Here is a 13,282-nt window from a genome sequence, read left to right as displayed (position 1 = left end):
GTTTGGTCAAACCACAGAAACTCAGGGGACGACGTAATAGCATTGATTAAGAAACTGTAAAGGGATGGTATGGTACACATTCAATGAATGGGGCTTATGTGACTAAGAGGAGTGAAGATGGGAGTATGGTGAAGGTTGTATAGGAGACTTTCAGAGGGACAGGGTCACAGGGCAGGAAGAGCCCTGTTTCAAATGTCACCATCCAATACTAGGCCTGTGGTACATGATTCTGATGCTGGACGTAGTGTAGAGATTATATTGCAACCAGAAGCCCTCAATGGCGGAGAGCTTCTTAGCTGCTCCTGGGCTGCTGACAGGAATCTTTCCTTGGGTGTCATTTGAAACGCCGATCGGTATTTCAGCTATGACAACACTGAGCAAAGTGTGGAGTGAGGTAGTATGAGTGAGGGTAGAAGAAAGTGGTGCATCACTGTTGGAGACATTGGGTGAGAGGTGAGAGGACTCTCAGGGTAGACAAGGGGGGGAGAGGAGGGGAAAACTTTGGGGAAATGTGACAGGAAGGGAAACATGAGCAGACATACCCATTTGTCCAAATCGACTGCCTATGGTTGGCAGGTGGGAGGTGAGGGGTGTGGGGTCAGAAAAGAGACAAAACGAAGTTAAGTTGCTAAATGAACAAGATACCTTGACATAATATTAATATTTCAAATACATCAGTGATGTGTCATTAGCACATAACTCTATTCACTACAACACTACTTTTACAACTATGTGTAAATGACATAAGAGAGGATGTTCTCACTACCATATAAGAAAGCCATAACTCTATTTTGTGACATTTTTTACCAATAGTATTGGTTCCCATATTATGGGAAAAACATGACATCTGTTGTATTCAGAAAGAACTAAGCTCACTGGACACTACACAAAGACCTACTCTATTTTCCAGCCAAAGAAAAACTATTTCCACATACTGTAGAAAACATTAAGAACACCTTCCTAATATTGAGTTGCACCCCCTTTTGCCCTCAGAACAGTCTCAATTCGTCTGGGCATGGACTCTACAAGATGTCAAGTGTTCCACAGGGATGCTGGCCCATGTTGACTCCAATGCTTCCCACAGTTGTGTCAAGTTGGCAGGATGTCCTTTTTGGTGGTGAACCATTCTTGATACAAATCTTTTGTCTTTCCCATTCACCCTCTGAACGGCAAACATACACAATCCATGTCTCAATTGTGTCAAGGCTTACAAATCCTTCTTTAACCTGTCTCCTACCCTTCATCTACACTGATTGAAGTGGATTTAACACGTGACATCAATAAGGGATCATAGCTTTCACCTGGTCAGTCTATGTCATGGAAACATAATGTTTTGTACACTCAGTATATACTGTATAATTGTTTAACATCAGATGTAAAAGAAGCTCCTTTAATCCCAACACACAGCAGAACCATCAGCCCCTCTGCTAGTCTCTTACCTCATTGAGCTCCATTGTGTTGGACAGCATCTCCTGTAAGGCTCGTACCGACAGGGACTGCTCCAGAATGAAGCAGCAGATCGCCAAATCAGGTGGCACATTCTACAACACAACACAGACATCCATCAGCAAAACCCAGCGAATGGCAGCAACTAGAATATAGATGTAATCAGAGAGTATGGAACGTGGCTCTTTCTACCTGAGCATTGGAGGTGGTCTCCAGGAAGCAGAGGCGGTTCCCGAAGCCCTCACATGACAGACACAGTTTGATCTGTTCTTTCAGAATGGAGGCAGTGCATTGTAGCACAACCTGGTCATCCTACATAGAGAAAAAGTGGTCAGAGGTCAAAACCAGATGACATTAATCCAACCTTATAAAATAATCAGTAGTCAGCTGAGCTAGCCTATATCATAATTATTATTTAATAGTTTTACATTAAGATGTTTCATCACTTGTGTAATATTTGTTAAGTAGTATTTCATAAGCATATTTAACTTGCCATTCATAACCTTGATAGGCCCATATGACACTAATACTGGCCAGGGGTAGAGTTACAGCCAAAACACTTAAGTGTGGATGTGTAATGGTTGTAGTGGAAGACAAAATAGTAAAAGCGTGAATCTGATTCCTGTGCACCAAACAGGCATATTTTACATTACATAAGAGCAAGGCTGCAACCCTGACCACCATATGGTAACAATTGCAAGAGTGTAAATGTATATGGTCTGTATAAGCTGGAAGTAGAGGCCTAAGCGTTGTTGTTCACTAGTTTACTCCAATTAGGGAAGGGGTGGAGGGGTTGGAAAGTAATAAAGGGAAAAAAAAATTTTTTAAGGATATGTATATATATGTATGTATGTATATAAATTATATGTATTTGCGAGAACAAAAAATATCTGGGGGATTGGAAGTGATGCAGACAATTACATTGATGGAAGTTACAATCTACCTGCAATATTAAAGCTGATCTAACCCCCAATTATTATTATTTTTTAATATGAAAAAATATATATATAAAATAATAAAAGATAACAATAGCATGAACGGATACAGCCGAGTGATAAAGCATTCGTAACAGGGAGTCTAAACATAGTAGGTCAAAACGCAAACAAACAGCTGTCAGCAGACACTCTCTGGTCAGCAGACCCTCTCTGGTCTTGAATCTCACATTCCTAATCTTCACTCCCACATCTTCTTTGTCATTCCTCTGTGCCTGGGCCTGCCCCTATCCTAACACTAACCTCCTTGGTACTCGGACTGTGGGTAAGCACCCGCTCCTCCCGGTCCTCTATTTCAGAACCCTGCACACGCTCCTCCCGGTCCTCTATTTCAGAACCCTGCACCTGCTGCTCACACATTCCCCTCAGTCGAGCAGTGGATATTTGAGAGCCAGCCAGCCTGGCATAATAATTTGTAATGCACTCACACAGAGAGCAGTGAGACAGACAGACCGGTGTCAAACTATTATTCTTAGGCTGACAGCTCAAGACACACTAAACCTGGCCAATGTTAACCATAGAAACCAGCCAAAAGTGGCCAAAGAAACATACTCCTTAGTCATGACAGAAGAACAGTGGACACTGATAAGCCATTGTAACAAACCTTTTATAAAGCCTACAGTACTGTACAATTCAGTGAACTTTAGTTAATTTGTACTAGTACTACCACTGTCAACTATACCAAAACTATCAGAACACAATGCCATCACTCTAACCTGGCAAAGATAATACAAACAAAAGCACTTCATCATACTCAATGTGTAGGGTGAGTACAGTTCTCATAGGGACAGAAATAAACAGGTGCTCCAATGGCCCTGGCTATAAACCTGCTAATCCCAAGACTCTGTAAATATAGAACTCAGCAGAGTTCAAGATGAACAGCATCAACGCAAGTGACCTTTCTCACACCTCCACATTCAGCTGACCAACTCAAGATGGTTCACTTCTTTGGCGAGAGCATCATCTTCAACACACTGTTATAAACATAGCCATGGTATACTCACAGATATACACAAATGCATACATGAATACAGTAGATTTCTTTACATTACTTTATGTTCATAGTTAGTACTGTACTTCTACAATAAATGACATGTCAGCGGCTCTCCAATTAAACTCCTATAAGAATCTAACCGACTCAAGTAATGATCAGGAGAGAATCACTAAACAGACTTAAAGGCCCAGTGCAGTCAAACATGTGATTTGCCTGTGTTTAAAGATACACTGAGTTGTACAAAACTTTAGGAACACCTGCTCTTTCCATGACATAGGCTGACCAGGTGAATGCTATGATCCCTTATTGATGTCACGTGTTAAATCCACTTCAATCAGTGTAGATGAAGGGAAGGAGACAGGTTAAAGAAGGATTTGTAAGCCTTGAGACATGGATTGTGTATGTGTGCCATTCAGAGGGTGAATGGGCAAGGCAAAATATTTAAGTGCCTTTGAACAGGGTATGGTAGTAGGTGCCAGGCACACCGGTTTGTGTCAAGAACTGCAACACTGCTGGGTTTTTCACTCTCAACAGTTTCCTGTGTGTATCAAGAATGGTCCACCACCCAAAGGACATCCAGCCAATTTGACACAACTGTGGGAAGCATTGGCGTCAACATTGGCCAGCATCCCTGTGGAACGCTTGAGACACCTCGTAGAGTCCATGCCCCGGCAAATTGAGGCTGTTCTGAGGGCAAAAGGGGGTGCAACTCAATTTTAGGAAGGTGTTCCTAATGCTTTGTACACTCAGTATACACAGAGCATACAAAACATAAGGAACACCTTCCTAATATTGAGTTGCCCCCCCCTCCCCTTTGCAGTTCTTGACACTGGCACCTACTACCATACCCCATTCAAAGGCACATACAATCCATGTCTCAATTGTCTCAAGGCTTAAAAATCCTTCTTTAACAGGTCTCCTCCCCTTCATCTACACTGATTGAAGTGGATTTAACAAGTGACATCAATAAGGGATCATAGGTCAGTCTGTCATGGAATGATTTGTATACTCGGTGTATATTTCCACTCTATGAGGTTGGAATACCTCTGTACCTTCAGGCTCTGATCAGGCTCTGATCAGTCCCTACACCCAAACGAGGGCATTGCGTTCATCCACCTCTGGCCTGCTGGCTCCCCTACTTCTGCGGAAGCACAGTTCCCGCTCAGCCCAGTCAAAACTGTTCGCTGCTCTGGCACCCCAATGGTGGAACAAGCTCCCTCCCGACGCCAGGACAGCGGAGTCACTCACCACCTTCCGGAGACACTTGAAACCCCACCTCTTTAAGGAATACCTGGGATAGGATAAAGTAATCCTTCTACCCCCCCTTACCCCACCAAAAAAAAAATATATATATATTGTAAAGTGGTTATCCCACTGGCTATAAGGTGAATGCACCAATTTGTAAGTCGCTCTGGATAAGAGCATCTGCTAAATGACATAAATGTAAAGTAAATTAATAATACTGTGAAATTGTGATAATGATGATAATGCCCTTTCAGTGTAAGAGCTGTTTGAAAAGACTGCCTGAAATTTCAGCCTGTTATGGTGGGATGGAGTTTTGAACTGCCTGGTGATTAAATGAATAGACCAATAACATTTACATTTCAGTCATTTTGCAGACGTTCTTATCCAGAGCGACTTACAGTAGCAATTAGGGTTAAGTACCTTGCTCAAGTGTAGATTTTTCACCTAGTCGGCTCAGGGATTCGAATCAGCAACCTTTCCGTCACTGGCTCAACACTCTTAACCACTAGGCTACCTGCCACCCCAAACGTATCAGCCAATAACAGCTAGTTTTCCATTTTCCCCTCCCCACTCAGACCACTCCCAGACAGTCCTAGAAAAATCATTGCTAGAGAAATTGCTCTTTATTAAGAAGCTATTTTTGTTTGTTTTCAATTAAAATGGGCAAAAAGAATAACAGTAAGGCACTTCATTGTTACCCAAAATAGATTTGATATTGATATGAAAACAGCTGCACTGGACCTTTAACAAAGCAGAGAGGCAATGGAGCAGGCATGATAAAAAGAAAGTGTTTGTGTTCTGTGGTGATTAATAGCTCCACGAATACACCCAACACCCCATCTCTGCATGGCATCACTCAGGCTTGACACAGCAATACATGTTATATAAAAGCCATTGAAATATGATTTAGCCTCACTCACGTCAGTATTTGAGTCCCTACTGAGGAAAAGAGCACTGCATAAAACTACACCAAAACAGAGAGCCCGTTTCAGAAAGGCATGCTGCATGCCATGTTCTATGTCAATGTCTTGTTGTGATTGTACAGTCAATGTAGCATACAGGTACGGTAGTCTTTGAGAGAGATATGGTCACTTTGAAAATTATGTTGCGTACAGTATCTAACACAGTATGCCAATGCCAGTTCCATTAAATATCAGTGCTTAGAGTTGGTACATTTATTTAGTTTCACTCTAATTACTGTACAGGTGAAGACTGAATTCAATCTGGTCATAAACAGGTCATAAAACACCATTAGGGAAATGTGTCTAACACAATACCTCTTCAACATTCAGAAGATGAACAGTGTGGAAATCAGCATCTTTAGCATGCTGGTCTCGATGGTGTCAAAATGTGCGGTAGTCAGTCACTAAATTGCTGTGAAGATTTGCCTTTTCTTGACTGGGCCAAATGATCGGATGCACCAACGCAACCTACCACTCCTTTCCATCATACTGCCATCTCATGACCTGACGTGTCAGTAAACCCATATTACTGCACCTAAAAGTAAAAACCAATATGATAATCAAGTCGTTCTTCAAAATCTGATTTCACATTCCATTACAAGAATCAACCCAATTCATATGCATCTTTTGTTCATCATTCTTAGTTTCTTGTATCACTACACTCGTTTTCATGCATTTCTATTAGCCAGCGTCAGCTGTTACTTGGCATCCAGCAAGCTGCCCAACTACCAAACAGCAACATATCAAGCTCCTCTGCTATATAAATAGATAACAATGCAAACAAACCCAGCACCTGTCCATGTCAATCTGGTCTTTCCAAAGTCAAAGGGAAGCCATTAACAAAACGTATGAAAGTTAATACATTGGACAACAAGTTACACTTATTGTAGCTATACCGCAGCATGGTTTCTCTCATAGCCTTTATCAGTTACAATCAAAACGAATAGAACTAAAAGAATCGAGCATCACTCACCGTACGTAAGAACTGAATCTCCTCCTCTCCATCTCCTCCTTCTGCCATCCTCTCAGTTTATTACTGATCACTCCTTGAGAGAGATGGTAAAATGCCTCTCTATTCTCCCTGGTTGTTCCGCACCCAGCCTTGCTGTCTCTCTCCCACCTCTTTCCTCTCACTCCCAGCGTCTGTATGCGTGTGGGCGAACTGAAGGACAATGTGGGTCCAGTGGCTCTGGCTGTGTTATGAGACAGACAGAGTGACAGTTAACTCCTGCTCAGTGCAACAGGGAAAGGGAAAAGTGGGTGGAGCAAACTGTAAAACATTGTGCCACCTTTACAACACACATATTTATGTTTAAACTGTACAGTTAGCCAGAAGTCCTATTGGATTGTTGTACCATATTTACAAATGTACTGGTAAACATGTGTCAATAAGATTTTACATATCTACAATATGTGTCAATGACCAAGCCATACCCAAAACACTTGCAGTGTTGTTGCATCAGTCCCAAAGGGATTCCATTAGTGAGGTCTGCAACAGGTTTGTGAATACAGACAGATTTTTAAACCTTGGTACTTACTAGGTCAGAAGAATGAAATCAACCTCTAAACAATCAGGAAAACACCTCTAATTTAACTAAGAGGGATAGACTAATCTGATATAAATTAATAAATCAAAGAATTAAAATAAATAATTTTATTCAAACTGAAATACATCAAATTACACAAATGATAAATAGTCAGATATGTAAAATGCAACTTGACACAATAATAACAAAACACAGCAGAGACTATAATAAATCAACCACATGAAAACACCATAAAGGGGCAATCAGCAGTTGCTACATAATATAATTTACTTGATATGATCATTATATTTCCCATTGATTGACAGCTTAGTAACTGTTGTACCCCATCAGAACCCAAAATAAGCTCATTTTACTCCAATGTTTGAAAACAATGTAAACAAACACTATATAGACTCAATACATGGTTAAAACTATAATTGTTATATTATGGACAGGCAGTCCTTGCATCCATAGCTCTGTCTATACATTTGAGAGTGGTTACATTTCTCCAGCCCCATCCCTCAGCTTTTTACAAAAACAGAGGCTGGGAGGCCACTTTGTATTGTTTCTACTGCTGACTGCCGCTTTAAAATGCTACTTTTCTAGGATAACCTAACTTGGCATAACAGACAATTACATTTAAAAAAAACACATGGCATTCTTGGTGCGAGTGATCATATTTTCCCATTTTTAAACCCTAATACTCAAGATCAATGCGCTAGTTACTGAGTACCATTCAGTCTGTCCTGTACCTCTCAGATCTGCAGAGGGTCCCCTGTGGCCATGCTAATCTCATTGATGGGCCAGCGGGGCGAGTCTCTGTAGCGTCTCTTGGTGGCTGGGAGCCTGAACTGCAAGGCTGGTGATGGAGAGAGTTCAACAGGGAGAGAACACCCATCACTCTCACTGACCCCCGTGTCTATCTCTAGAAAGTCTAAAGTCGTGACAGAGGAAGGGGAGCAGTTAGCCGCCAAGTGTGCAGTGTAGAGGTCAGTTGGTGATGTTCTGTCTATTGGTGTGGGAGAGGGTGTACTGGGAATGGGAGTGCATGTTTCTGTTTGAGAGAGAGGAGGGGCTGGAGGAAAAGGGAGGGAGAGTTTGACGGCTGTTGTTTTGGACTCCTGCTGTAGGGGGGCCATGGTCTGAGGTGGAACATCTAAGATCGTGTCTGTCTGAGACGGTCTATCCAACTGCATTGGAACTGTAAGGTCTTGCCCTTGCTCCTCCTTTGGACAGCATACATTCAGGTGCATCTCCAGCAGATCTGACTCCTTAGGTTGTTCCTCCACCGGTTCCAATTGTCTTTCCTTGAGATGCAATTGTGATTCTTTAAATTGCCCTTGGCAGGATTCCTTGTTCTGCTTTGGATTTGGTGATGGAGGAGTGCACAAATGCTGGATGGTCTGCAAGAGGTTTTCCTGTTGTAGTTGAGGATCTGGAGTATGTTGGATTTCAAACTGTCCCTCTTGGGCAAATTGATAAACACTAAGAGTTGGCTCTGGAGATGGACATAGGAGTGGCTCACTGAGGCTTTGAACAACCACTGGCACCTCTTGATGATTTTTAGAAGCTTGTCCTAGCCAAGGTCCGGGAACACCATCATGACTGATGGAGCGCCCAAACCGCCGTGCTCCCTGCCGACGTAGACGTACAACGCTCCGCTGACCCCCCTCCCGCTGACTCTCATGCAGGACATCGTTGAGCTGAGGTTCAGGGGGCCTTGGAGGAACACTGGGGGTACGGAGCAGCGTTGCCAGAGCGTTGAAACGCCTGATGCGCTCTGCCACAGACATGTGCTGGTGCGTCCTCTTAAAACCCAGTCCTGACGTCTTCTCTTTCTTCACCAGCGGTTGAAGTGTGTCCTCAGAGACTCCATCTTCTTTCTCCATCATCCCATCTATTTTATCCTTCTTGTAAATATCATCTTGAATCCTCAGTTGGTCCAATGTCACCTCCGGCATACTGATGGAGCGACGAGGGCGACGGGGCTTCTGACTGACACAAACAGATATATCCACTTCTGACTGCTTCTTACTTAGACCCACGTCTTCAGGGTCCTCTTTTATCCCAACCTGCTCTGAACCTCTCAATACACGGTTTGTTTCATACTGTCTAACGGTTTCCTCTACTGTCTCATTTTCCAACTTGACACCAGAGTATTCACATGATTCCCAAGCTTGTGTCCTGGTAGGTGAGTCCAATGTCGCGAGATCCAGGAAGTGATCAGGATTTTCAGCAAAGCTGTAGTTCAGCAGATCAGGGTCATCCTCCACTTCATTCCCCACTAGAACTGAATACAGATAAAATATCACATTGAGTATTTAAGTGAGTAACATGTAGATACATGGATGTAACTGAAAAACTGAGAAAAAAAAACAATCCAAACCTCGTCCTGGGCCATCAGTCATTATGACAGGAATCCTGGATGGTCCAACCTCAGAGCTGGATGCTTCAGTCATTCCATCAGTGACCATTCTACTGCCCATCATCCAATTCTCTTTGTCATTCCCAATGGATGTGGGGGAAGGGTCCTGTGAATAAAGTCATAGAGAAAGTAGATAAGTCAAACAATAGAGCTCAGAGTCAAGAGACAAGCATGAGCAATGCGAAGACCCAGTGTTAGGACAGAAGATTGGAGAGCGCCAGACTTACAGGGCTGCTCCAGATTGTCATGTTGAAGAATCTAAGGGATGTCCTTCGATGAGCCTTGTCCTCCTGCACCGGATGCCTTCAGGAAACACAGATACACAGTCAGACACAAAAACAAGGCAATAGAAGAACAAGGGTTAAATATAAGAACTAGAATCAATGCTTATGATGCTTTAGATTTACTCGTTTGATGTTTCATGATCTTTCTTGTAATTCCTCCTCTTCTCTGAGGCACTGAGAGTGACAGAGAGCTTGTGCTCCCTACTGCCCTCCACTCCACTCAGGACAGAGGTGTGACTACGGGTAGGGCTTTGGCCGACTGCCGACTCGGAATCTGCTGGGGCAGTCAAAACATAGAACTTGTCATACCGTATCTTATTCGACTGACTAAAAGCTATACTGTAGTACAGGCTATAAATACATCACCATTGGAGTGTTGTTTGCTCATGGATTGGTTGTCTTCTCTAAGGTCATGGATAGAGCGTCTGTATAGAAAGAAGGATAATATTTGCTCCATAAAGCATTTAAAAAACAGAATCTCCGAGACATGGTTCATCAAAAATATTTTATTTACAGCCCATTAAATGTAAGTACCTTTTTTTAGCAGAGCCCTCTACATCAGGGACAGGATCTTCGGTCGATTTTCGTTTGGATGTGACTGGTGATTCAGGTGTGGTGTGGCGATCGGTCTTTGTATTTTGCTGACCTGTGAAGTCAAGGTTATAAAGTCGGGGCAACACACTTATTGGCTATTACTGACAACTAAATAATTTCAGCATTACTTTTTACTAAAAGCATTTGAACTTTGCAGCCAGTTATTAAGCAGCCAAAATCATATCATTACCACAACATTATGCACGTACTGTCTGGGGGATGTAAAAGGCCAGTGTGAGTGCGGCCTGTCTTCAATTTACTGAGAGCATCCACAAATATCTCTGGAGAGATCAAGCAAAAAAAATTTATAATCTGAATTGAATTCATGAATTGACAGCAACGTACTTATTCTGAAATTATTATCACAGTATAAACCTCATGATCCAGTCATTGCAAAACTCTCACCTCCAACACTGCGCCTCCTTTGATGTCCTAAACGTCTATGCACACTAAGTCCTGCCTTCTGAAACCTCCCCCGTCAACTGGGGGTGTGGAGGACTCTGCTACTGTTGCCATGTCCATAATAGAAGGGGGGACGACACCTGGGGACATATAGAAGAGTGAAATTAGTATCAACTTTAAATCTAACAGCCATCATCAGCTACTATACAAATATATAGTTCTCAGAACTTACCAATGCGATCAGCATGTATTATGAGTGTCTTGATCACTGCTGCATGTCTATGCAGTTGTCTCTCTGTACCTGCGGTCAGTTTAGCGCCCCCAGCTGGACAATGTAGCAGATTAGGTGCAATCACAAGAGCCAGATTGCCCACTTCCATACGATTCTCTTTACATCTAGTGAATGTAAAGGATGGGAGATGGTGGAGAAATTTAGGCACAGAGACACACAGAGCTCCCTCTCTAAGCCCAGATGATCGAAGAAGTCATCATGAATTTCTGGAGACAAACCTTTGAGCTGTCTGTCTCAGGAAGGTGCAGAAGTATCGGAGGGCCCGTGAATGAGAGGGGGGGAACAGGGCTGTGAGAAGAAGAGCTCCATCATTCCTCTGCTCCTGGCCCCCCTCTTCTTCTAAGCCCTGTGCACGACACAGTGGCACCTGTAGATCCATAGGGATGAGGGGCGAGGGCAGCTCCCGTAAGAACTGCTTCACAAGAGATGCCACATCACAGGGCTGCAGAGTGGCTGAATGTGGCAGAGAAAAGACTGGCTCTCCCTGCTCCAGGCCAGTCTGTCATGAGGAGGTAGAGCGTCAACATAGAAAAGATAGTCCCATTGAGGTAAGAAAATTGACATTCCTGCGCCGTCTTACCCTAAGAGCTCGCATCCGACTAAACGACCCGGTCTTTCGAAACAGCCCTTCAGTTTGAAGATGCTGGGATAAAAATCCACAGGCATCCACCAAGAACCTATGGAACAGTTACATCACTCAAATGTAAGTTAAGTCATGAGCAACCAAAACTTTGGGTTGTCAGTTGTACATCGTAATCAGAATAGGCTACATTAGATTTTTTTTAAATCACATCTCCCAGATATGATTGTATTTAAAGCAACAATACAACTCAAGTTTACATACTTTGGCACTGTCCCACTCATATCAGTTAAATCACACTGTGGCAGCAATATCAGGTCCCGACCAAAAGCAAATTTAGATTGGTTCTCCTGAAAGACATCCATAAACAACAGATCATAATGATGTGCTAAAAAGGCTTCCTAAAACAATCAATCCCTCAACATTGGTGTTTGCAAATTATGATTAGTAAATTTGAATATTTAAGGAATGTGACCTTGGCAGTAATCAATCACGTAATCAACAAGTCTACCGTGGCAGCATACTGTGTTGCGGACACTGGAAAACAAGCGCTATTGACGCATTGAGGTTGACCGTTAAGGAAACATATTGGCCTTGTTGGTTACCTGTCTGACAGGGTCGCTCGTGTATGGCCCATTCAAGAAGTTCTTCCAGTTTTTAATGCGAACTCCAGATGCTTTCAAAGCGTGTATCACCGCCACCACGCGTAGACGGTCGTCCATGGGGTTTGGCATTGGTACATCCAGTTAAGATGTGTTCTTTAAAAATTAAAACAGTTGAAAGTAGTGGCTTTTGAAAACTACATCACTATAAACAAAAACTACATTTCGTCAGAGCTAGGCAGAAAGAGCTAGTTAGAAAAATGATGTAGCCTATGTTGTTGCACGTCTTTGAGCCTTTCATCCCGCCGCCAACAAAATCAAATACTTCCGGTCACCTGTGCCCAATGTAGGTGTGACGGGCATGGTTCACAGAGACGCTTGTCTGTTCTGAAGTCACAAATATAGTTTCAAATGGTCAGTACATGATGAAAAACAGCCCCATACATACCCGAACGGACATATTTCACATTTATTGACATTGATTCATAGGGCCTTTTCTTAAATGTTAACAGATATTACTGTGCGAGTGGTTTTCTCATGATGACAAAACAAAACAAGAAAAAAGTACAAGGAAGTACTTAAGTCTTTATTTAAACAGATACAGCTTGATTACTTTGATATCATTTTGAGAGATATCAATCAAACGATTAATAGGCTCTACAGGTAACAGGTAGCCTAGCGGTTAAGATCATTGGGCCAGTCACCGAAAGGTCGCTGGCTCAAATCCCCGAGCCAACTAGGTGAAAAATCAGTTGATGTGCCATTGAGCAAGGCACTTAACCCTAATTGCTTCTGTAAATCGCTATTTATAAGAGGGTCTGCTAATTGACTAAAATATATATTCTCACGTATTTAAAAAAATACAATATATTTTATCCACATACTCAACTTCCTACTTGTCCAACAAAAATATGATTATATAAATCGATTATTGCCTA

General features: G+C 42.5%; 2 protein-coding genes across 5 annotated transcripts in view; both read right to left on the bottom strand.

Moving 5' to 3' along the window:
* Nucleotides 1–6,815, bottom strand: part of LOC121579541 (ryanodine receptor 1) — a 63,675-nt gene extending 56,860 nt beyond the window's left edge. For all 4 annotated transcript variants that reach the window (XM_041894225.2, XM_041894228.2, XM_041894226.2 and 1 more), the window contains exons 1-4: nucleotides 6,613–6,815; nucleotides 1,639–1,758; nucleotides 1,440–1,541; nucleotides 543–563 (exon numbers count right to left, since the gene is read on the bottom strand). In XM_041894225.2, coding sequence (XP_041750159.2) covers nucleotides 543–563; nucleotides 1,440–1,541; nucleotides 1,639–1,758; nucleotides 6,613–6,660 — 291 coding nt within the window. In that variant the 5' untranslated portion in view covers nucleotides 6,661–6,815. The remainder of the gene's footprint in view (nucleotides 1–542; nucleotides 564–1,439; nucleotides 1,542–1,638; nucleotides 1,759–6,612) is intronic.
* Nucleotides 6,816–7,631: 816 nt separating this feature from the next.
* Nucleotides 7,632–12,743, bottom strand: LOC121580239. Its single transcript, XM_041895290.2, is given in 14 exon segments — nucleotides 7,632–9,455; nucleotides 9,552–9,696; nucleotides 9,818–9,893; nucleotides 9,998–10,148; nucleotides 10,241–10,299; nucleotides 10,409–10,520; nucleotides 10,678–10,749; nucleotides 10,874–10,933; nucleotides 10,936–11,010; nucleotides 11,103–11,266; nucleotides 11,381–11,661; nucleotides 11,743–11,839; nucleotides 12,007–12,092; nucleotides 12,348–12,743. Coding segments are annotated over 14 exon segments (3,042 nt in total). The 5' UTR covers nucleotides 12,477–12,743; the 3' UTR covers nucleotides 7,632–7,920.
* Nucleotides 12,744–13,282: the final 539 nt, after the last annotated feature.

The sequence above is a fragment of the Coregonus clupeaformis genome, chromosome 13 (assembly GCF_020615455.1).
Source record: "Coregonus clupeaformis isolate EN_2021a chromosome 13, ASM2061545v1, whole genome shotgun sequence".
NCBI lineage: Eukaryota > Metazoa > Chordata > Actinopteri > Salmoniformes > Salmonidae > Coregonus > Coregonus clupeaformis.
The sequence above is the reverse complement of the archived record's forward strand: the minus strand, read 5'-3'. Positions and strand labels throughout refer to the sequence as shown.